Below are 25,177 nucleotides of genomic sequence, written 5' to 3' on the forward strand. Positions count from 1 at the left end.
TCCAAGAGAGATAGAAATCTTTAATTTAAAAACAGAGTAAGTGTATTCATGGGGAAAGCATGACAAAATACCCCTGGGATAGAACGTTGCCCTCAAACAATTAAAATTGCATTAAAAAGCAGATAGGAAGGTCTGAGTCCTAAAGAAGATGGGCACAGAAGCCAATGTTTTCCGTATTTTGTTTAAATACAATTACCTTTTGGCAATAGCGATAGTCACTGATTAATTTCTTTTTTTGGTACTTAATTTACAACTTCATTGTTCCTGTTTGTAAGCCATTCTCCTCATGCTGCTCCTTAAAGGAGCCAAGCAGGGACTGCAGAGACCACATTCTGCAGACAACTAGAGGGATCAATTCTGACAGAACAGGGTCTAGGGCTCAGCCACACAGGGACATGGGGAGGAGGCCTGAACAGAAATCAGTAGGTATTCTAGGGAAGCATGGCCCTAATTATTGTGCTCTAAAATCTGAAGTATTTAAAAGAGCCCAGTCCTACTCATGAGATGAGTCTCTGCTGCAGGTTGTGGGGTGTAAACAGACAGCCAGAGGGCAGGACTCCAACTAATACAGCAAGCCTTCTGCAGAGCATGTTTAGGGTAGCCTCTTGTTTCTGAGAGCTGAGTCAGTATGAGCTGCAGATGTGGCCTCATATTAAAAGCACAGTAAGCAACATTCAGACACATGTTGCCATTCAAACTTGTGCATGATCAGCAGTGCACTTCAACTGGGCTTTGTAAATCAAATAATTTACTTTAACATAAGAGCAACCACACCCTTCCCTTTGCTAGCACCTTCTATCCAAGATTCTCGAAGAGCTTTAGTAAGCTTTAATGAATTGAACCTCGAAATCCCTGTGATGGGGGTATTTTACAGATAGGGAAACTAAGGTACAGAGAGGAAGTTATTTGCCCAACATCACACAGCAATTTCATGACAAAGCTGGAAACAGAAGCGAGTCCCACCCCATACTTTGGCTACATGAGCATCCTTCCTCCACTTCACAGACCCTCCCCTTTCCCCACCACCACCATTTTAGCACTAAAAATCACAACTATTCTGCTGGAGTCCCCTATTCCCTCCACAATTGGATGGGGCTCCATGTGGTCACCTGAACCATCTGCCCCACCTGGGAGGTTACTTGGCCCAGTTCAAGCCAAAGGCCCAAGAGTCGTCTCCAGATCTCAGCTGTCTGTATTGAGTTTGTGCCACTTGACTTCACCATCCTCCTGGTGGTAACAGCTTTCAGAGGTTGCATCCCATTCTCTCTCTCTCCTGGACTCATCTGGAAAGCTCTGACCCACAGGCAGCACCTGTCTGATGGTCATGTTAATGCGGGAAGTCTGCAAATACTTGGTACAGATCTGCCAGTCCTCTTCAGAGCAGTGCTCAATGACTGAGTGGTCAGGAAAGTCTGAGGGGAATGCCTGCTCTAGGCACGAGGGCAAAGCTGTCCCCTCAGGGTTGGGGAGGACCCGTGGGACAGCATGGTACAGCAGGCGGCTGAAGCCGGACATTACCATGATGTCCCCACTGTGCATGAACATGGCTTTCGGGGCTTCATCACGCTTCAGGCCCCCCAACAAAAATACGGAGGATTGTCCAAAACTGGGAAGCATGAGAGGTTGCGGGTGGGGGCGAAAGGAGAGAGAGAAAATACACACAGAAGGGAAAGCTCAGTTAGTGAAATAATAATTATGCGCAGAAACAGGAGGATTTTAATCAGCTAAATTCCTCTTTATATGCCAGATGGACCTTCTGTTACAACTTTAAGTTTAGTGCACACAAAACAGACTAACTGTGCACTGGTTTAAGTTGGGCAGGAGCTCTGCTGATGGATTTCATTCCTGCCCTTCAGCATTCGCCTGCCATTCAGCTATTCTAGTCTTGGGTCTCCAGCTCTGCTGATGTGCCCCTCAATCCTGAGGAGCAGCATCCACTGTAATTCAAAGCCGGTGCCCTTTTCATGCACAGCTCTGTTTATAGATTCATAGATACTAAGGTCAGAAGGGACCATTCTGATCATCTAGTCCGACCTCCTGCACAGCGCAGGCCACAGAATCTCACCCACCCACTCCTATGAAAAACCTCACCCATGTCTGAGCTATTGAAGTCCTTAAATCATGGTTCAAAGACTTCAAGGAGCAGAGAAGCCTCCCTCAAGTCAACCATGCCCCATGCTACAGAGGAAGGCGAAAAACCTCCAGGGCCTCTCCAATCTGCCCTGGAGGAAAATTCCTTCCCGACCCCAAATATGGCAATCAGCTAAACCCTGAGCATATGGGCAAGATTCACCAGCCAGATACCCAGGAAAGAATTTTCTATAGTAACTCAGATCCCATCCATCTAATATCCCATCTCAGGGGATTTGGCCTATTTACCCTGAATATTTAAAGATCAATTACTTACCAAAATCTCATTATCCCATCATACCATCTCCTCCATAAACTTATCGAGTAGAATCTTAAAGCCAGATAGATCTTTTGCCCCCACTGCTTTCCTTGGAAGGTTATTCCAAAACTTCACTCCTCTGATGGTTAAAAACCTTCGTCTGATTTCAAGTCTAAACTTCCTGGTGGCCAGTTTATACCCATTTGTTCTTGTGTCCACATTAGTGCTGAGGTTAAATAATTCTTCTCCCTCTCCTGTATTTATCCCTCTGATATATTTATAGAGAGCAATCATATCTCCCCTCAACCTTCTTTTAGTTAGGCTAAACAAGCCAAGCTCTTTAAGTCTCCTTTCATTAATTCATATTTGCATACCATAAAGTGAAAACTGATGATGGCTATCTGTATAACATTTGTTAGACTTGAGGATTCCCTTCTCCCCCAATGCTACCAAGCTCCCCAGCAAACAAGGCAAACACAGCTATCTGACATATATGCCCCCATGTCCTATTCAGGATTGTACTGATGTCAACTTTTTGTGCCTAGCACAATGGGATCCAACCTCACTGTAGTCTTTAGATGCTATTGCAATTTAAATATTTATTATTAATAAACTTGTGATGAGGGAGTAGTTTTTTTTAAATAAACTAGTGATCTTTTATAATCCTTTTGTTTAAGAATTTGAGTATCTTCTCACTCAATATTTGTTCTATCATTATAGGAAAGTATCCTGGGTGCTTATGTGGAATATTGAGGGCAGTTTACTAGATAGTTTCAAACCCAATTTCCAATAAATTAGGTTGGGATTAATTCATTTTCCTCATGGCTTGTAGATATTTTTCCTATATAAATTTATCCTTAAAGCAATAGTACACTATTTATTCTCCTTTGTAGTCAGGGATTTAACAAGTTGGTTTTGATTTTTTGCCCAAATCAGATTTCTAATTCAAAGTAATAGATCTTGTTCTTGAAATAATTAATCTAATTGCTTGGTACTCCTGATCTGAGACAGACATTTGCAAACATTTTAACTTTGTTTCCTATTCTACTTTTCCCTATTCATATTTTAAATACCACAAAAAGTGGTAGCATTAAAAAAAATGATGTGGGTCACTGAGAAATATTGCACAGCTACACCTCACTCCTGACCTACAGCATCCCTGCTCTTCAAGTCTCTGGAGGTGAAAGGTTACAAACAGACAATTTGGCACTAAGTTTCATGGGTCTCCCGTAACCTTAAGTTAGTTTACAAAAACATGCATTCAACAGAAGATAAATGGATGGGCCGCCCCTCCACAATACTCAAGCCCTTCCCCCAGCTCACCTGAATGATAAGAGAGGCTGAGAATGGTCCAGCTCAGACTCATCCACGTGAATTCCCAGCGAAGAATCGAAATGATAGTAGTTCAGGATCCCTGCCTCAGCTTGGAAGCCCTGGAAGCCACATGCAGCGGCCACTTGCTCTGACAAAAAAGCAAGGTCTGGGGGGAAAGGAGTGTAGTGATCTGCTGAGTACTTCTGGAAAAGGGAGGGCATAGAGAAGAGAAATGCTCAGGAAAAACAGAACCCAAAAGCAATAAAATCAATTTTAAAAAATAGTGAGAACTTAGTGAGAACTCAGGGGCTTGTTTTACAGTTTATTGCACACTAGTGCCATGGTAGACAGCTGGAGAGTGACATCTTGTATTACTCCAGAATGGTCACACATGGGCAGCAGCAAGGCAAACGTCCCTCACACCCTGCTCTGTATGAACACCCTTGGAGGGAACGAAATAAATTCAGGCGCAGTAGCCCATTCAATTCTAGGTCTGTGCTGAGACTGCCACTAGACATTCATGCTAATTAGTGCCATGCGATATGGTGGTTTGAGTGGTAGACCTGAGGCCACTAGGAACTGCACTGAGATATTCAACATTTTACATGGGCTAGTGAGCAGCTATCAGAGAAAACCTACTTAGTCATTACTTCAGGTTGGGAACCAAGAGGTGAAAGGCTCTGTGTATCCCATCACCAAAGCCCAGAGCCAACAAGCTCTGCCTCCTCTTTGAACAAAAAATATCAAACAGAGAACAGCAACCCCACCATTTCCACTTTTCCGTTCCTCACTGAATATCTCCGACTGGGGATACCGGGAGGGAGCAGATGCATTTTCATTAAGGCTGTTCAGTACAGATAAGGCTGCAGGTAATTTGGCTAAGTGTGTCTGCAGCGCGCTGATAGACTGTGCTCTTGCTCTGCTACGCATTCCTCTCCCAGCCTCTCTCAGATTGAGAGTTTGATTAGAAAGGCCGTTTTTGTCTCCGAGATCTTCAACAACCGCATGATTCCTGCTGGCTGGCGAGGCTTTGCTATTGCTTCCGGCTTGAAGTTCACAGTCACCCCAGCAACAATCTCCTCTACCCCTTACCAAGAGGAAATGTTTTTTTTTTTTTTTACAGCTAGTCTATACTAGAAGCGCTACATCGGCACAGTGTGAAGATGCTCTATGTTGACAGGAGAGAGCTCTCCCATTGGGACAATTACTTCACCTCTGCGGGAGGCGGAAGCTATGTCGGTGGGAGAGCATCTCCCCGCACTGACATAGCGCTGGTATGGACACTGCTTAGGTCACTGTAACCTGCGTCGCTCAGGGGTGGCTTTTTCACACCCCTAAGCGATGTAAGTTACATCGACTTAAACTGTAGCATAGACCTGCCCTCAGAAGTAGTCCACCTTCACATACCCAAGATCAGGAGATATGTCCAATTACCAAGTTACACTGTTTCAAAGGCCACCTCCTTTCAGTGAGGAAGAGGTACTCTGAACAGAGGCTCAGGCCTGCAGGCCAGATGTGCCCCACTGCACTACCTCCCAAAGGAAATGACACATGGCTTCACACATCCGCCATTAAATCCCCAACACAAGCATAGGATTTAAACTCCCATGAAGTCAAGCTTTGGCTCAAGGCCCTCCTTGAGAAAGAGCCTTGTGGGAACATACAGATTTCACTGCCATTGCATTCTGGGATGTCCTTCTCCCCTCCCTTTCTGACAGAACTGCACCCTCCATTCAGAGCATGCAGGAAAAAGGAGAGACAAAAGAGTGATTCCCCTCAAATACCTTGGTATCCCAGTTATAATGGTAACCTACAGTCACCCAGCGTAGCTTCTCCAGTAAACTTCTGGGCTCCCGTTTGCTGGAACCTTTGCTCCTAAAAGACAAAATTAAAGAGACAATAGAAAGGAAATTCATTTCCTTCCTTGACATTCTCTGAAATTGCTGCATGTAGAAATGGGAGACATTCATCCGTAAAACAGCAAATTAAACACCTCACAGTGGATCTTTTGCTTACAGTGCCCAAATCTTTTCCTTGGTGCAGTTGCTGTGAAAGTTCAGTTTAGGACATTAGTACAAAATGTAGGGGCCTGGAACAAACTGCCATCACTTCACTTTCAATATAGGAGCTACTGCAGTTATCATAGGATCAACAGAGGTGATCAGTGGACTGAAGGAGTAGCTTTACAAGGCATGGTAAAAACTAAATATGTAGAGCTTGGCTAAACTACAGCTAATGTGGGGAAGGAACATCTCAGCCTGTGAACATCTGAAGGGTGTAAACAAAAAAAGAGGAGGAAGAATTATACAAGGCAACACATGGGGTATAACTAGAAAAAAGGGATGAAATTAAGAAAGGGATTGTTTAGGCTGAACTAGAGGACAGTGAGTTAGATGGGTCACTCGGTGTAACAGCCACCAAAGAGAAGGGATAGATTCTCTGTTGCTTGGTGCATTTACAAAAAGAGTTGATGACAGACCGTGACCAGAAGTTGTCAAGGAAAGAGTAATGCTGCATTGGCTGTGAGATATATGCTGGATGAACTAACAAGTCTGCTCCATCTTGTAATATCTACGATTCTAGAATACTGCTGACAACCATCCAGACTTGCATGCAGGACAAAAAGAGAGTTCCCCAAGTATTTGTAAGGAAGACAGTCTGTGAATGGAAATGTCACCATATTGTGACACAACAACTGTCTGCTGAAGTGACAGCCCTAATGGAGGTAGAGCCACTGGCCTGAGCTAGCAGAGTAGTATTCTTCCACGGCTGAGAACGGATGGAGGAATAGGGAGGGGAATAGCCTCTTGGAATGTTCTCTTGCACTAGGAGATGGAGGGATGCCAGTAGGGATTCACAAGAGGTCAGAGCTGTAAAAGCCACATGACAGCATGTCAGTGGCAAATATGGAGGGAGCTGCATGCAGATGAAACACCTCCCAGTCATTTATCCCAGCATCTGTAGCTCTTCTTTCATTATTTTATTACCGTTTGCTTTGCTGTGAAACAGGATCTGTATCTGAGCATTTTGATAAATAATAGCGCCAGGCAGGTTGGCTTTCAGTTATAAGGCTTGTTAACCCAATTATACACCTTCTCTCTTAGCAAACAAGAAGCATGCTGTTTCTGCTGCCTCTGCCAAGTCTGACCCAAACTTCAATGTTTGGCTGTTGCCTTTCCACTTTTTCTGCCCTCTAAACAATGGGTCTGTAGATAGAAGCACAGCTTCTAGCCTGCACCACGGACTGGTCTTTAAAGGCCAACTTCCATAGCTCCCGTTCCAGTTTCCTTCTTCAAGGTACAATACTGGGAACTGCAGTTACTGTAATGCAGCAATACAGTAACTTTCAAATATCTACTGGACTGAGTAACCAGTGGAGCCTAGAGGCACATGGCACTGCACTTCAAGGGAGAAGCTACGTCTCCCGCGCACTTCAAGGAGAACTTAACAGGTGCAATTAAAAAACAATTCTACTAGTACCTCCATTTTCAATGTTTTTCTTCACCTGTTTTTTGTTACAATGCTAGAGGTGTTTCTGTGACACCAGGATCTCCACTTCTTACATTTCAACAGCTTATTTGCCCTGAGGCCTTAATACTTTATGTGTAATTTCACAAGTGGTTGCTGTGGAGAGGAAGGCGATGTTTCATACTCTTGGAAATGAGAAATTCCTAGGACTGGAATAGCCAGGGGTGCTGCAGGTATTGAGGGTTATCAGTAGAGCAGAGCTGCGTGTGTGGAAAGGGAACAAAACTGAAATAGCAGGGAGCCTACAGGTTAAAACTGAAATGCATTAGCAGAACTATGCGGGGTGCCCAGTTAATTAATAGCAGGGAGAACGGCAGAGCATGCATGAGATGCATCAAAGCAGAGCTTGGGAGTGGGAGGAGCTCAGGACTGGAAAAGGAGAGGGCTGTGGGTCAGGAATGAGATGCATTGGCAAAGATATGCAAGGATGCATGAACAGAACCTGCCTGGAGTAAGTAGGGCTCTAATTCTTCTCTTTCAATAGCACTAAATTCACTCACATTTTAAAAGCCTCACTGTTGCATGTGCTAAAAGGCTTTTGATGGTTCTTCTGGGGAGGCAATGAAGTTCAAGGTTTTTGGTTTATTTACTCTTATATAATGTATTATGCTCCAAAGCCCAAGTCTTCCTGCTGGCATCAGCTTCCTCCTCAATCCCCTGGTGGCAATTGCCACTATAACACCTTTTCTCCCTCAGAAAGATGGCGGAGGAATGCACTAAACCCTCTGGAACTGCTAGCAGTTCCTAATATTTAGGAGGACCACCCAACTTCCCTTCTGCCAGTGATGAGTGCTTGACAGTGGCCTTCAGGGAGTGGGAACTCCCAGATTCCTCTGGAGCATGGAGTTCCTGCACCCACAGCTATTTTAAAAACGTGCCCAATCTTAAAGGTGGGTCCTTCCTTAATCCAGCAACTCTCTCTGCACCCCAAAAAGCCCTTGCCTCAAGACGACAGATGAGCTGGCTGGGTTACTCACTCTCCCCTAGTGAAAGTGCCCACACATCAGTTTGCTTGCTCGTTCTCTCAAGTGAGTGCTTACTAAAAGTGCTATCATTTCTCTCAGTCATCACACTCTTGCAGCACCGCTTTCAGCAGAATCAGCATCATCTGAAAATTAACCTCCATCCTGATTGCTCTCTGTGCATGCAGAGGATGCTCCTAGTAAAGTCCTGCCATGTCACAGTGGCACCCCAGTTCTCTCAGCTGGTGGGCTGGGGGCACTATTGACCAGATTTTAACAAGCAACTTTCATACTGTATTGAATGCAGAAATGTAAAAGCCAGGACTTCAGAAACAAAAAACCTAGAATACTTCACTTACCCTTGGATCAGCAACAGCACGGGTAGCAGCAAGACAAGTTTCCATTACAGCACTCTGCAAATGTGCCTTAAGAGGGCTCACCTCTCAGGGCAAAAGGGGAATTGCATTACAATAGAACATTTCTAGACTGCAGTACCTTCCTCCTACTGAACCCCAGGAGAAAAGAGAAGCAATTTCCCAAGGCAGTTTTGAAGGAATGAGGGGGAAAGGATTTTGCTTTCATAATGGGGCTACAGTGGCTCTCCACCTCTTCAATAAAGCAGGTCATTTTTGCTCTCTTGATAAAATGTTAAGCGCATCTTCTGGAAGGGAGAGGGAATGGACAGGTTTGCAGGCAAGGAGGAACACAAAAGGAAACTGGTTACAGGAAGTGTCTCCTGGTTATGGAACCTTTGGAATCAAAACAAGATTAGAAGATGAGACAAGACTGGCTGACTCAAGCAGTTCTAGGAATGGGTGGTGGAGCGTTTCACTTACAGGACACCCACTGCCAAGTTGGAAGTGTGAGGCGGGCTGCCTGGCAGGCTCAGAGAGTTTGGAAAGAGGCTTTTCACCTCTAGAGCACTGACTCCAATCTAAGGCTTAGAGAGAGCTCACAATCCCTGCTGTCTGGGTTCACTGTGGTACAGCCCCTGGTCTCTAGGATGAGAATGGAGAGAGGCAATGGTTATCCTACTTACAAGCTTGTCGCTGTCTAATGGATTCATAGCAACTGGAGGGTCCTGCTCCCTGGGCTGGAAGAAGGAGGCTTAGCAAAGGTGCACACCAAACAGCGCAAAGACCTAACTTGAATTTAAGATGTTCAAGTCCATAATACTGTGTGAAACCCTTCTTCTTGTGCAATATTCTGCCAGTTCCATGCCCTGCAAATATACTAGACTCAGACTTCAAGGCCAGAAGGGACAATCATGATCATCTAATCTGACCTCCTGCACATTCAGGCCACAGAACCTTGCACACCCACTCCTGTAATGGACTTCTAACCTCTGGCTGAGTTACTGAAGTCCTCAAATCACAATTTTAAAAACTTCACGTTACATAGAATCCACTATTTACTCTAGTTTAAACCTGCAAATGATCCAGGCCCCATGCTGCAGAGGAAGGTGAAAAAACTCCAGGGTCTCTGCCAATCTGACCTGGGGGAAAATTCCACTAGCTAGGTGCCAAATCCTTTTGGTTTTATTTGGTAATCTGAGGTTATTCTGACAGTCAGGACTCACCTCAGGTGCTCCTGACTCTGCCCCCACAGATCAATGGTCTCCTCAGCAGCCATGTGCATGTCCAGATTGCGCACATTGGGTTTTTGGGGGTACATCTTGAGACCCTGCTTCACCCAGTGCCGCTGGCAGCCCGGAAGAAAGGGGTTTGAGATGAAAATAAACCCTGTCCATGCAGTCGAAAAGAAAAAAGAAAGAATACAGTTAGGTGTCCATCCATTTTTCTAAATCCTTAGCGTTGGAGGGACACTGAGAAACTCTCTTATGTGCTCCAGCACTGACTCTGCGCATGAATGGATGAAATCGGTTACCAAAGTACCATAGAGACAAACTAATCCCATACACAGTGGGTTTATTCTGCCCAAAGTAAAGGACTGTAGGCACTAAGGCTGCTGGCAGAAAGAGCTGGCAGTGGAGACAGTGATTAGCTTTGGTGTGAGGAAAAAGCGATGACAGGAGAAGAAACAGTGTTGCAGTCTAACCACTAATTACAGGTGGCTGGAGTGGGCAGGTAAATATTCCTCACATCCTCCTTTTCTCTGGGCTTAATAAGATTTAGTTCTTGGAATGTTCCCTCATAATTCATCCCTGAAACCAGAGAAGGGGTCCCTGCCATGTCAGGGTTGAGGCAAACTGGTGGGTGCAAGGTGCACAGGGGACGTCCACATTATACCTGTCATGTGGATCTAGAATCTCTCTCTCCAGGACTATCAATATGGTAAAGAAAGCAAAAGAAGTTTCCAGGATTTGTTCAGCTGGGTTCTTTTGAACTCTGACGACATATAAGGTTAAAACAGAGACAAAATCAGAAACAGATGAAGACAAGCAGCAAGGCTGAAAGTCTCAGTAGGATACAAACTTACATTGAAGCTTTATGAAAGAGGTAATAAAGGCACAGAAAAAACCTCCTGCCAGCACATCTTATAGGCCTTTCAACAGTAAATTAGCTAAGTTATTAGTATACTATTTCTCATTCCACTCAATCCCCCACACCCTCCAGATCATGGGCTGCCTTCTGACAGTTTTGGTTACAAGACATTCCCTCACCAGAAGTATTAAATTTACTCTGCTAGCGTCTGTATGGAACAGAATAATAATAATACTGCTTTGTCCTTTGATAGATTTATACCTGGTGTTCTCAAAGCGCTCTACAACATACATGAATTACACTGCACTAGATGGGGATTATCCTAGGTCACACAGCAAAGCTTGGAATAGAATCCACACGTCATGGGGGCTGGTCCTTTCAGGGGAGTCAGGGACTAGTCTACCTGTGACAGGCATGGCTAGAGAATGAGCAGGACTTGTTGCCACCTGCAGAGGGCAAGGAACCTGAAGGGCCAGTCTGTATTTCACTCTGGTTTCATGGCCTACTGATGACATTAGTTGGTGGTATCTCCATGGAGCCATGAACCTACACATGTATTTGGTGCAGTTCACGGAATCTGCCAACGCCTGTCCCTTCTGAAGTGAGAGCCTGGTGCACATCTACATAGACTGTGTCAAGTTGCAGCCCCTCTTCTGGCTCCTCCAAAACCTCTTACTGAGGTTCTGGCTGCACTTTTCCCCACATTTCCTCACACCCCATCCATAGCCCTACAAAGTCACAAGACCTCCTCATCAACATCCTTATGGTGCTGGCTAAGATGGCCATCCACCAAACTAGGAGGAGGAAGCTAGATTTGGGGGAGGAAGGGTGGAGGAGCATGCTCTACAACTGTGAGGCCTATTTCCAGTCCCTTGTTAAATCGCACCTCTGAGCAGAATTCCTATGGGAAGTGTACACTAACTCCTTAGACACCTTTGAGGAACAGTAGTCCCTGTTGGGGGGGGGTGGTCCCTGTTCAGTGTCCCCTTTTGGTTCCCTGATTTTACATTTTTGACCCACCTGTTACTGTTTTTTCATTTGGTTCCTGGGGCAATCTCAATTTCAAAAATGGTGGGCTGGCTCCAGAGCAAAGAAATCAGTAAACCTGGAATTCTAGTTTTCAAGAACAGTAACTGTAGTTACATTCAAAGTGGATTATAGAGCACACTTCACAGGTGACATACACCAACAGAAATACGAGAAGAAACCTTTAGTTACTGGGATCTGCAGTCTCTTAGTCTCTATTTAACCCCTGGAAAAGTCTGTCTCCCGAAATTTCACTGACAGCTTCAACTGGATATGGGATTCCCTTTCTCTTATTCTGCTCAGCTGTTCTGCACTGTTGCTGTGTACGGTTGAACATTAGTGACATTTCATTGCAGAGATGACTGCATTTCAGTGATGGGTGAAATTATTCATGTAGCATTTGAAATTTGAGATGGAAGGTACTATGGAAATGCAAGATCATCGTCATAGGGTACATCAATGAATTTCCATTCTCAAGATGGAAGGTGGAGTTGGTACAGCTCAAAAAACTCAGTTTATTCTTCTGTTTCCCTCTTCATGCATACCAACCTTCAAAGCTCTAAATCAGTTCCTCTTCCTCCTGCACTTGGGCTACAACTTCTATCATACACAGACAAACCTATATCAATTCCTCAGCCAGGGCAGGGTAAGGCCACAGAGTACAGGGTGGGGAGAAAAAGAGAGGCAGACAACTAAATCAAAGGTGGCAAGGCCATGTTTTGTCTAGCTTGAAGACAGATGCACTTACCTGGGTAGCCATCCAGACCATAGGCTTTCCACTGGCTAACCGGCCGCAATCCTGCTCTGTAGGCATCTTGATCCCTGATTGAAGAAATGCTTAGGTCAGAGCGGACCACCTGGCAGGAGAGAAGCAAAAGTCAGGCAACTGAACAGGGCAAAGATTTGACACCCCTTCAAGTATAGACAGATGGAGTTTATCTTATTTATATTCAACTAAGTTAGAATAGGAGCGTGGGAGTCTTTCCTGCTACGTGCGTAAGTCAGGAAGGAGTTCTATTGCACTATGTGGGGCTATGCTGTAGTACATCAGTGTTTCAGGGACTCTAGTGATAGTTCTCTGGGAGCATTCCTAATCCTTTAGTGAACTTGCAGGAGCACAATCAAATTGTTAAACTAACATGAGTATATGACAAATCAAACAGAAACTAGAGCCTCCATCATACATCATAGGTCAGAAGGCAAACCCCTCATTCTTAAAGAAGTAGGGGCACAGGGAAAAATTACATGCGACCAGAAAGAATGCTACTGTATTCACCTGTTCACAGATTGCAACCTCATGCTGGTGGTGACACATTCATCAAGATGCACTAGATAGTAATGTGTAGCACTTATATAACACTTCCCACCATCAACACACTTTCCACCTTCAGAGCACTTTCCAAACATTTGCCACTCATCACAATCTCTTTGGAGGTAGACGAGTATTATTTGTATTCTACAGAAAGGGAAACTAAGATATATGAAATGTCTTGGCCAAGGCGACACAGTGAGTCAGAGCCAGAACTGGTGGTAGAATTGTTCCCTATCCTGTGCTCAGAGCACACATTTCTCTTTTTCTTGTATCAGAATCAGCAGCTACAGGGTTAAGTATTATTCTTTGCACCTCATTTGGATTGTTTCACTGATCATGTTCTCTCTCAGCCTAGGTCTACATTACCCCCGCACCCAATCAACGTTCTGGGGATCGATGCACTGGGGTTGATTTAGTGGGTCTAGTGAAGACCTGCCAAATTGACTGCAGATCGCTCTCCAGTCGACCCAGGTACTCTATCCCAAATGAGAAGTGCAAGGTAAGTCGACAGAAGAACGTCTCCCATTGACCCAGTGTAGTGTGGACCCTGCAGTAAGTCGACCTAAGCTACATCGACTCCAACTAAGTTATTCACATAGCTGGAGTTGCGTAGCTTAGGTCAACTTACAGCAGTAGTGTAGACATAGCCTTAGTTCAACAACTCAGACTCCACAAGAAATGCGGTATAAATGCCTAGGCAGAGCTTCAGTCTCGCTGCACACTCAAAGCTGACAGGGCCTCAGTTTACAGTATTCTGAATCAAAAGAAATATCTATATACAGATAAGCATTTTGTTTTAGTGACATCTTAAATTCTATAGAAAACAGCTAGATCTGAGTGAAATGTGTCAGGTGATGTTAAATCCTTGGTATTCAAGAGTTTCCTGAACCTAACCGTTTTGCTCATCTCTTAACAAAAAGGAACTTTACTACTGCAAACCATGAACACTCATTAGCTCAGAGACTCCTGTCTGTGGAATGTGCCTGAGAAGGTTCTTTCCTCAGCCAGGGATGTCACCACAAACTTCCCAGCTCCTGCCTCTAAAACCTGCTAATACACCAGCTGCGGCCCTTTCTTCAGAATAATGGAAATTGCTCCTGTGCCCAAAGATCTACATGCATTGAATCAGGTAAATAAACCTCAGAACAGGACAGCTTGGAGACATCTCACATCATCAGAGAGCTCAGCTGCTTGAAGAAGTTTATTGGAGAACAAAAGGAATAATATCTGGCCCAGGCTGTCTGGCCTTACACTCACTCCTCACTGAAGAGCAGATCCAACATATTTTTAGCCCAATATATCCATTACCAAATATCAAGTAACCTCCGATGGTGGTAGGGACAGAACAGAGATATAGAAATGGATCAGATACCGTTGATGCTTTCAGTACTTAGAAGTGCTTAAAACTTCCCAAAGGGGCTGCAGCAAAGTTCCCTCTAAGCTGTGCTTCTGCCTATTAAGACCCGCACAGGGGCTCAGGGCTGCGGCAGGGAGAGGTGCCCTCCTTGCTGGCCCCAGCGTGGACCTGCCGCAGTGGGGAGAGGTGCCCCTCCTCACCAGCCCCGGCATGGACCTGCCACAATGGGGAGAGGCGCCCCTCCTTGCCAGCCCCGGCATGGACCTACCACAATGGGGAGAGGCGCCCCTCCTTGCCAGCCCCGGCATGGACCTACCACAATGGGGAGAGGTGCCCCTCCTTGCCAGCCCCGGCATGGACCTACCACAGTGGGGAGAGGCGCATATCCCCCCTCGGGAGCTTCTGGAGAGAGGTGCCTCCCCCCAGCCCTCTCTTGCAGCAGCAGTTCGGGGCCGAGGAGAGTTCTCTTTCCCCCCTGCAGCCCCGGGGCAACATGCACCCCAAACCCCTCATTCCCGTGTCCCAACCCTCTGCTCCAGCCCTGAGCTCCCTCATTCACCCCAGACCCCTCATCCCCAGCCTCACCCCAGAGCCCACACCCCAACCCTCTGCCTCAGCACTGAGCCCCCTCCCACACTCCAAACCCCCATATTGGTGCACATAACAAATTCATTCCGCACATGGAGGTAAAAAATTAGAGGGAACACTGAAGTCCTGGAGAACACGTATTGTGTTGATAAGTGGGAGTCTCAGCGCGTGCCCCCCCCAAAAGGAAAAGATGTTAATGAAACCCTTGTTCACTGTTCAACATTAAACAGTTAAGTGTGTTCCAGGGTTCTGTGTCAAGTTATCAGTAGCTTACTCCTGTTGCAACCACCGTCATTACAAATCTTTTAAAATTCATGACACAGAAAAATGAAAAACAGTCAAAGCAGAAGAAATGTAAGATTTTCACGTTAATAATATCCCTTAGTTCCTTTAGTTGTATCATTTTCTATAGGGAAAACCCCTTTTTAACAACAGTCTTTTAGATCGGTGGTTTTCAAACTTTTTTTCTGGCAACCCAGTTGATGCCCACGACCCAACAGAGCTGGGGATGAGGGGTTTGGGATGGGCTCAGGGCTGGGGTAGAGGGTTGGGGTGCAGGGGTGAGGGCTAGGCATGGGGCCAGGGATGAGGGTTTGGGGTACAGGACAGAGCTCCGGGTTTGGGGGGGGCTCAGTGCAGGGGCAGGGGATTGGGGCGTGGGCTTACCTTGGGTGGCTCCCGGTCAGCAGGGGTGCTAAGACATGCTTCCTTCCTGTCCTGGCACCGTGGACCGCGCTGCACCCCGGAAGCAGCCAGCAGCAGGCCTGGCTCCTAGGCGGAGGCACGCAAGCAGCTCCGTGTGGCTCTCACCTGCAGGCACCGCCCCCCATTTCCCAGTGGCTGGTTCCCGGCCAATGGGAGTGCAGAGCAGGTGCTTGGGGCAGCCCTGTGGCCCCCCTGCCTAGGAGCCGGACCTGCTGATGGCTGCTTCCAGGATGCAGCGCAGTGTCAGAACAGGTAGGGACTAGCCTGCCTTAGCCGGGCAGCATTGCCAATGGGACTTTTAATGGCCCGGTCAATGGTGCTGACCAGAGCCGACGTGACCCAGTGCCTTACATTCCGTGACCCTGTACTGGGTCGCAACCTGCAGTTTGAAAACTACTGTTTTAGATGGTATTATCTGTCATTTTTGAGGGGAGGAACGAGAAAAGAATACCACAAACAGAAAATGCAGATTCTGTCTGTGGTGTGACTTGCAGCCTCACTGCAGGAAAAACACAGGCTCAGCACATGATCTTATCAGCCAATCGATCTGTCAAACTTGTATCAGGAGTGGGTTGTTGAAGGCATTGCTTTTAGATGCTGTTCTCGTCATAGGCTCACAGCGCTGTTGCAAGGCATAGAGTTGTCTTGGCAGCTAAGCAAGACTCGCTGTTAGACAGCAGGCAAAGAGAGAAATAGGAATGAGAATACGGTAGGGATGGAGTGGGGTGGGGGGAATGAAACATGAGAAAAGGGATTAGAGCAAGAACCCAAATCTCATATTCCAGGTGTTGTTCAGGATTAAGGTTATGTTTACACTAGCACTTTTGTTGGTCAGGGGTGTGAAAGAACACACACCCCTGACTGACATAAGTTTCACCGACAGAAGTGCTACAGAGGAGCACAGAGGGCTACACAGGAGATCTTACAGGGGCACAGCTGCAGCGATACAACTGTAGACACAGCCTTAATCAAAGCCAGTGGAGATGACAGTGTCATCTGATTCTGACTGGGCCAGGACCAGGACAATGAAGGCTCAACAGTAATATGGTGGATCCATGTCCCAGGAGATGGTGGGGATGGAAGTCATGAAGGTAAAGCTTGGCTCCTTCTGGTCCATCCATCCCACTCCTCCCATTTAGTGATCTGTGACTTTACCAACAGCCTTGAAGACCCCTTATCACAATTCTTTTAACAAACAAATTTGTAGCAGTCTATTTGTCTCCAATTTCTGCCTGCTTGCATAGACAATTTTATGTAAAAAGGTTAGTTGGACTTTTGTTACCATGAACAACTTAGAGTGAGAGTGTTGCACAATAACTCTTGGCCCTTTGTCTTTCCTCTTGTGCTATTTTTCCAGACAATGATGGCCAGCATCCTTTTTGTTCCTATGCAGCCAAACTCAGCCACATAGCCGTTGTAGAGACTTCTCTACCCTGCAAACCTCATGAAGGATACAAAATATATAGGATATAAGTGTAGGATTAAAGGCAAAAATACCAGAGAGAGAAAGAATTGAAGTGACGCTACTATCAGGTCACCCAATGTGATTATGTGTGTTTGCCTGGACCCCTCTGAGGCACTGTGCGTATCAGGAATGGGAGAGTGTATCCCTGTTGCTTAGCAATTACAGGACAGAATCTGGGGGCTGTCGATAATTATTGCGCACCATCAGAACATCTAAGATGCCTGCCCTCAGCTACATGAACAATGTCACAACAGGCAAATCTACACACATCCATAATTCCTAAAAGTCAGAGATACCTCCAGCACTTTTCTGAAAAAAACATTAAATGAAGAAACAATTCTGCTTCTCTTCCCTCATTGTTCAGTACCAAAGGTATTTGAACTAAATTGAATTCTTTGCTACAGTATGAAAAATTCTTCGAGAGAATTAAGATTGCATTGGTCCAAAATCCAAGACTTGTCAAATTCAGTATTTACTCCTGAGGGAATTCTGTGCCACTGCACATGTGCAGAATTCATGTCCCTCCGCAGATTTCTTTGCTTCCCCACAGAAAAATGACTTTCTGACAGAGAAGGGAAGCCACAAGAGCGGTCATGGAACCCTCCCCAGCAGTATGTGTTGGGTGCCCAGGGCAGCTGGCAGAGAGGTAAATCACTCTGGGGCAGGAAGCAAGACTGGGGAAGACCTGGCTGGTGTCTCCTCCCTGTGCGGGGCTCAGCTGCTAGTACTGGCTGGGCTGGGCAAGACAGGACTTCCTCCTCCCCTGCACGACATCTGGGACTGGGTCAGACCCACCCCCACATTTCTCCCCAGGCTGCAGGAAGCTCTGCAAACTCCCCGCTCCACCCCACTTCCTGCACCCATCACTCTCAGTTGCAGTGGGAGGGTTCCCTGTACAGGGAGCTGCTCCCCCATCCACCCAACCCCCGTGCATCCAGAACCCCTCATACCCAGACCCTCCTGCCGAGCCTCACCCCCCACACACCTGGAGTACCCCGATGAGTCACCTGAACTAAGATCCCCACGCCACTAAGCTCCACTCCCCCAGCATTTGGAACCCCACTGAGCCCCTGACACCGACTCCCTTGCCAAGCTCTTTCCCCCCTCACACTGAGTCCCAACTATCTCCTCCTCACACCTGAGCCCCTTCACCTGGTCCCCCTGCAGGGTCCCATTACCATTGCACCCTGAACCCCCCAAAAAGCCCCTATGCATCCAGATGTCCCCCACGCCACCTGCACCCAGACCGCCCCACGCAGAACCCTCTCAACCCACACCTAGATCCCCTACAAACTAAGTCCCTCCACATTTGGATCCTGCCTGTCCACACCTGGTATGGAGGGACAAGGCATTGGGGTGTTTCTGGGGCAGGCTCGGTCCTTGCACTGTGTCAGAGTTGTCACTCTTCCCCCAACATCATTTCCAATATGAAGTTCTAAGATTGCATGACCTGCTACTTAGAGATTAATAAGAACAGCCATACTGGGTCAGACCAAAGGTCCATCAAGCCCAGTATCCTGTCATCTGACAGTGGCCAATGGCAGGTGCCCCAAAGGGAATGAACGGACAGGTTATCATCAAGTGATCCATGCCATGTCACCCAGTCCCATCTTCTGGCAAACAGGCTAGGGACATCCTTCCTGCCCATCCTGGCTAATAGCCAGGCCCCAGGGTGGGGAGTTGCACAGTGATCTCCCACCTCCGTGCAGCCAGTAGCTGTGCTCCCCAATGCCATGCTGGAGCCTCCACATTTATCTGACAAATAAAATTTGCAAAATTTTAAAATATTGTGCGCAGAATTTTTAATTTTTTGGTGCAGAATGCCCTCAGGAGAAAGCACTGGACCATTGCCTAAAAAGAACTGCTAGGCGAAATCCACTTATGTTTTTAAAGTCTGCTATCTTGAAAAATCCCAGGCTTATGAGCATATGACGTATGTGGAATCTCAGTTTCTTTTAAAGGAATAGTGCATTTGTTTCTAGCCCCGATGGATTTTGAGATATCACACATTAAAACCACCAGGGCTGCCTCGGTCTAGCAGTGTTTTTGGACACATTTGTTTCTACAGATGGCAGTTTGTAAGATAATGGACCTTAAAAAAAAAAATCACATCATTCTAACTAATAGCCTGGTTTTGTCCATACAATAATACAGTAATTAAGATGTAATGGCCACTCTACAAGAACTACTAGAGCTAGAAACCACAATGTTTTATAGTATGTGACAGACTGGAATCAGAGTTTTCAAATGGTATCAAGCATTATAAAGCACTGGGTTCAAAAGGGAGCTAGTTAGATTCATGGAAGATAAGTCCATCAATGGCTATTAGCCAGGATGGGCAGGAAGGGTGTCCCTAGCCTGTTTGCCAGAAGATGGGACTGGGTGACACGGCATGGATCACTTGATGATAACCTGTCCGTTCATTCCCTTTGGGGCACCTGCCATTGGCCACTGTCAGATGACAGGATACTGGGCTTGATGGACCTTTGGTCTGACCCAGTATGGCTGTTCTTATTAATCTCTAACTAGCAGGTCATGCAATCTTAGAACTTCATATTGGAAATGATGTTGGGGGAAGAGAGCAATAAAAATGATGTGATTTTATAACCATTTGTCTTACAGCCTACCAGGTGTAGAAACACTTTGACAGGACTTCTATATAAACATTACACACAAACACAAACCATATTAAGAGTATTATTAAGGTTGCATAAGCAAGCTCTCAAAAGTTAGGAGATGCCAGAAGGAAGGTTGCCTGTGCAACTTTCATTTGGTCCTCTGTGTAAATGTATTACACAACTGTCTTTAATAACCTAATCACACACTATTTTTTCTACAGGACTCCGCCTCATTCAGCGCACAGTATAGACCTCTTCTAGGGGTGAATCAGGGTAGTGTAAGTGGAAGAGGCTGTTGTCTACAGTGCCCCGACCTCATTTATTGCAGAAACTGGAAGGAGTGCAATATCTGAAGTACTGGGGATCGGTGGCTGTAGGCCTGCCCAAAACTAAAAGCCCTCCCCCTCATTTAAGAGGGAGGAACCACTGGATTCAAGCATCACTTGATTATAGGGCACAACAAATGAAAAAACAGGAGCTAGGTCAGAGGTAAAGAAGCAGGGATCCTGAGGGGAACTTCCAACAGAGCCCACTGCTCCTCAAAGGCATCTAAGAAGTCAGTGGACACTGTTCAGAGGAACTGTGCCTAGAGACATGACTGGACGAGGGAACAGAAATAGGCACCGCAGTTGTGGAATAACCTCCCCCTCCGCATCGACCTTCCTTCTCCTGGTATGATGGATGGCCCAGGCAATTTTAAATCTGGCATTTTCTAACTTAAATTGCTTGAGTGTGCAACCTAAACAACATTTTTAATGTAGTCTTTTTAAAGTGTAATTTCCTAGGTTGTTTTTTTTTTTTAAAAGGAAAAAGATAAAATATAAAATAAGTAAAACTGCAACAATCCCCATATCATGACTCTATAGTAGAGCTTGAACCTTGAAGTTTCAACACATACTTTTAACACTTAAACCAGTGGTTCTCAAACTTTTGTACTGGTGACCCCTTTCACATAGCAAGCCTCTGACTGCAACTCCCCTTATAAACTAAAAAAACACTTTTTTGTATATTTAACACCATTATAAATTGTAGAGGCAAAGCAGGGTTTGGGGTGGAGGCTGACAGCTCGCGGCCCCCATGTAATAACCTCGTGACCCCTGAGGGGTACTGACATCGTTTGAGAACCCCTGACTTAAACAGAACTAATTACATTAGTTAGCAGTCTTCTGCTGCCATCCAAGAAGGGTGGACGGGCTGCTGGTGGCACATGCTGGGTCTGGGAGCCCAATCTGGCTTTCTCTCTTGGTCTTCGCAGAGACAGATAGATTTTGTTCCCCATGTTATGTACCCAAAGCAAGGCAGGGATAGCTGGGGCTTTGTGGTAGGTCTAAAGAACAGTCATGGGGTGTCATCGTGGGACTCCCTTCTCCTTCCCACCCAGGAAGCTGGGGGAAGCAGAACTGCCACCAACAAGGGGATAAGTTGCTGGGATAATGTGTGTCCTCTCAGGAGGGGCATTGTGGTGGAGGTACAGCATGAGGCTGGACTCTTTGACCCCTGAAAGCTACTCCAGCAGCTCCTGTTCCCAGAAAAATGAATGCTGCTGCTTTAACCAATGTGTGAGCCTGGCCTTAAAAATATTCATGTTGATGTTTTGGCATTCTGCCAACATTCTCATGTGCAGTGAAAGTCACAGTGATTAAATAGTGTTTTTTAACAGTTTACATCTGAAACTTCAACAGTATTTCATGGAGAAAAGAAAAGTCACTTCTGTAGCCTCAGGGTTTCATTCCTGCTGAATTTCAAAGGACTACAGCAGGGGTAGTCTATTTTTTTGTCAAGGTCCAAATTGTTTGGTCAAGGTATAGTCAAGGTCCAGACTCCAGAGAAAGTAATAAAAAACCCAAATGATGATGATAAAAAAAATAGATTTCAGGGTCCGTTCAAAAGTGGCTGGTAGTCTGGATTTGGCCCCTGGTCTGCCTATTGACTATTCCTGGATGACAACAATCATAGAACTGGAAGAGTCATTGAGAGGTCATTTAGAGAATCCCCCGCACTCAAGGCAGGACTAAGTATTATCTAGACCAGGGGTTCTCAAACTGGGGGTCGGGACCCCTCAGGGGGTTGCAAGGTTATTACATGGGGGTCATGAGTTACCAGCCTCCACCTCAAACCCTGCTTTGCCTCCTGCATTTATAATGGTGTTAAATATATTTAAAAGTGTTTTTAATTTACAAGGGAGGGTGGGGTTGCACTCATAGGCTTGCTATGTGAAAGGGGTCACCAGTACAAAAGTTTGAGAACCACCGATCTAGACCATCCCTGACAGGTGTTTGTCCAACCTGCTGTTAAAAATCTTCAATGATGGAGATTCCACAAACTCCCTAGGCAATTTATTCCAGTGCTTAACCACTCTGAAAGTTAGGAAGTTTTTCCTAATGTCCAACCTAAACCGCCCTTTCTGCAATTTAAGCCCATTGCTGCTTGTCCTATTCTCAGAGGTTAAGAACAATTTTTCTCCCTCCTCTGTATAACAACCTTTTACGTATTTGAAAACTGTTATGTCCCCTTTCAGTCTTCTCCAGACTGAACAAACCCAATTTTTTCAATCTTCCCTCATAGCTCTTGTTTTCTAGACCTTTAATCATTTTTGTTGCTCTTCTCTGGACTCTCTCCAATTTGTCCACATCTTTCCTGAAATGTGGCGCCCAGAACGGGACACAATACCCCAGTTGTGGCCTAATTAGCATGGAGTAGAGCGGAAGAATTACTTCTCGTGTCTTGCTTACAATACTCCTGCTAATACATCCCAGAATGATGTTTGCCTTTTTTGCAACAACGTTACACTGTTGACTCATATTTAGCTTGTGATCCACTATGACCCCCAGATCCCTTTCAACAGTACTCCTTCCTAGGCAGTCATTTCCCATTTTGTATGTGTGCAACTGATTGTTCTTTCCTAAGTGGAGTACTTTGCATTTGTCCTTATTGAATTTCATCCTATTTACTTCAGATCACTTCTCCAATTTGTGCAGATCATTTTGAATTTTAATACTATCCTCCAAAGCAGGTGTTAGAGCTTCTAAAAAAAGGGATGCAAAAATCTTTTATAGTAGAAAGTGTTAGGCAACCTAAATTTGGAGGTCATTACTAGCTCATCCTACAATCAGGATGTGCTCTTCACAATGTTATGGGAGAACCACTAAACTTGTCCAGGTTTGTGGACAAAAATTATTGATCCTGGGTCATGTGCAGCATGATTCTCTTACATAGTTGAAAAGGATTGTGTGTTATTTTAGAGAGAGTGCTTATTTGCCTCTTCTGTTTATTACACCCCTGAAGTTGTCATCCTCTATTCTTAGCTGATGTAGAGAAACACGTTAATTGTGCTACCACAGATAGAAGATGCTGGGTTTAGGGAGGAAATAAGCAGCAGATAGATTGACTCTTAAGGAAACAGCTTCCTTTCTGAAATAGTCCTAATAATACACAATTAAAAAAACCCTAGAGGAATATGATCATATTAAGAGATTATGTATAGTTAGTATGGTGCTTTAGAAATCCAGAGAGATTAATAGGTAATGGAAAAGGATTTCTAGCTGAGTGCATTTCAAAGTTTTCCATGAGGTTCCAGCCCATCACACTGAAAACAACTCCCATGTGAGGAATAAACACCCATAAATCTGCTGTTGCAGATGGGAAAAATGCTAGTCACAGATATTGTGATCAACTACTGTTGGCAAAAGATTGTATGAACCCGAGGAGCCAGTGTTGGCTTGTTTGCATGGAGTCAGCCACTTTAACGGTATCATTGTTCGTACTGTAAATATTCAAAACAAGTATTTCTAGCAAGGCAAATAGAAATATTAACATACACATAAAAAGAAAGGAGGGAACTTTAGCTCTTCGGAATACTCTGTAAACAAACCGGATGGGCTCCTCTAAAAGGTTTTCATGCAACCTCTTAGAGATGCCAATTCTCAGAATGTAGCGCAAGTCACATGGCACCCTACGACTTCCCCAGCACCCAGCTCCTGGAGTCAGGCGCTCACACGAGAATTTCCACCTTCCTTGAGCACACACGTTTCTAGCTCGCGTGCTTGCAGCGGGGAAAAGTTTGACAAAGCGATGAAGGCTCACAAACCACGAAACCAAGACAAAGCCCCAGCGTTTTTAGCACCTCACGGTTTTGAGCCCATCTCATGATTTGAGGGGAACCAAGCTGCCGATTTCCTTAAAGCTGGGGGTGGGCAGCGCAGTGAATAGCCCAGGGCCGAGTTGACGCTCCTGTTGCTCCCAGGGCACTTAGTGCCCGAGTAGGAGACTTGCGGCGCCAGCCGGTCTGGGGAACGTCCCGCGGGGGGAACTTGAGGGCGAGAGCGGCGGCCGGTGCCCGGGATCCCCCCCGCAGTTACCTGGTCCCCCGGGGCGGAGAAATCAATTACACCCCGCAAGTCGGGCCCGCCCCGCAGGTCCCGCCGCCGGTAGAAACGGAAGAGCCGGCGGAAGGCGTCTTCCGTACCCTCCCGCGCCAGGCCCGCCGCCGCCGCCGCCATCTTGGCAATGACAACCTCTCACACCCCAGCCCCGCGGGAGCAAACGCCGACGGCCGGCTCGCATCTGATTGGCTGAGCGGGAAGAGGTCGGAGGTCAGAGGTCAGAGGTCGCTCTTCTCCTTCCAAGATGGCGGCGACGCGCGCCTCTCCCCGGCGGGTGTTCGAGCTCTTCGTATCCCGCATCCACTGGACTCTGGCCACGAGTGAGTCCGGCTGGCGGGGCGGCCCCTCCCCCCCCGTGCCGAGCCCCCCCCGGACGGGTCCAGATCTCCAGGCACCGGGCGGTGTGAGGAGCGGGCCCGATTGGGCCGCGGAGGCCCCAGTCCGCCCCGCAGAGGGGAGCAGGAGCCGGTCCCCGCCCGGCAGTAGCTGGCTCCTGTCCGGGACTCCAGCAGGGCGGCCGGCTTCATTGCACAGCTCCCCCCGCCCCGCCATTGTCTGCTCCAGCAGAGAGGCCAAGCTCGTGGGTGGACCGGGACGCGTATCGCGGGGCAGCCTGCGCTGCCCTTGAGGGGTCTGTGCGTGTGAAGGAGGGATGGGCACGTCTCACGGCAGGGCCTTAGGCACAGGCCCATTGTTTACAAAAAAAAAACTCTTTTCGGGGTGGTTGGATGTCGTGGACTTCGTTGTGACTACGTTTTTCTCCCACAGGGGAACTCAGAGACTATTTTGCTCAGTTTGGGACTGTAAGAAAATGCATGTTGCCATTTGTGAGTATCTGCCTTTCTTTAGCTAATTGCCCCTTTATTCAAAGCAAATTAACGCTGCTATTCATGTTGTTTATCATATAATCAACAGGAGCTGGAAAGTACCTATTAGTTCATATGGCCCAACTTTCCCCACTAACTTGGAGTTGTTCCCTATGAACAAATGCTTAGTTAGTTTAGTCCCCAGTGAAACTTCCACTACTCCTCTTGAGATTTTTTTCCATGGCTTTGTTGATATCACTGTTAGGAAGCCTTTTCTTGTA

At 46.3% G+C, this 25,177-nt stretch overlaps 2 protein-coding genes across 2 annotated transcripts in view; one reads left to right on the forward strand and one right to left on the reverse strand.

The window, feature by feature from the left end:
• On the reverse strand, nucleotides 1-24,278 carry ALKBH1 (alkB homolog 1, histone H2A dioxygenase). The gene is made up of 6 exons (XM_038404642.2): nucleotides 24,067-24,278; nucleotides 12,412-12,520; nucleotides 9,773-9,935; nucleotides 5,488-5,578; nucleotides 3,713-3,906; nucleotides 1-1,606 (listed from the first exon to the last, which is right to left on the reverse strand). Exons 1-6 carry the CDS (start codon nucleotides 24,205-24,207, stop codon nucleotides 1,183-1,185), a joined length of 1,122 nt encoding a protein of 373 aa, XP_038260570.1. The 5' UTR covers nucleotides 24,208-24,278; the 3' UTR covers nucleotides 1-1,182.
• Nucleotides 24,243-25,177, forward strand: part of LOC119856715 (SRA stem-loop interacting RNA binding protein) — a 7,345-nt gene continuing 6,410 nt past the window's right edge. Inside the window, exons 1-2 of the mRNA XM_038404643.2 lie at nucleotides 24,243-24,410; nucleotides 24,859-24,917. Coding sequence (XP_038260571.1) covers nucleotides 24,335-24,410; nucleotides 24,859-24,917 — 135 coding nt within the window. The 5' untranslated portion in view covers nucleotides 24,243-24,334. The remainder of the gene's footprint in view (nucleotides 24,411-24,858; nucleotides 24,918-25,177) is intronic.

Source organism: Dermochelys coriacea, chromosome 6 (genome assembly GCF_009764565.3).
Source record: "Dermochelys coriacea isolate rDerCor1 chromosome 6, rDerCor1.pri.v4, whole genome shotgun sequence".
In the NCBI taxonomy this organism is placed as follows: Eukaryota; Metazoa; Chordata; order Testudines; family Dermochelyidae; genus Dermochelys; species Dermochelys coriacea.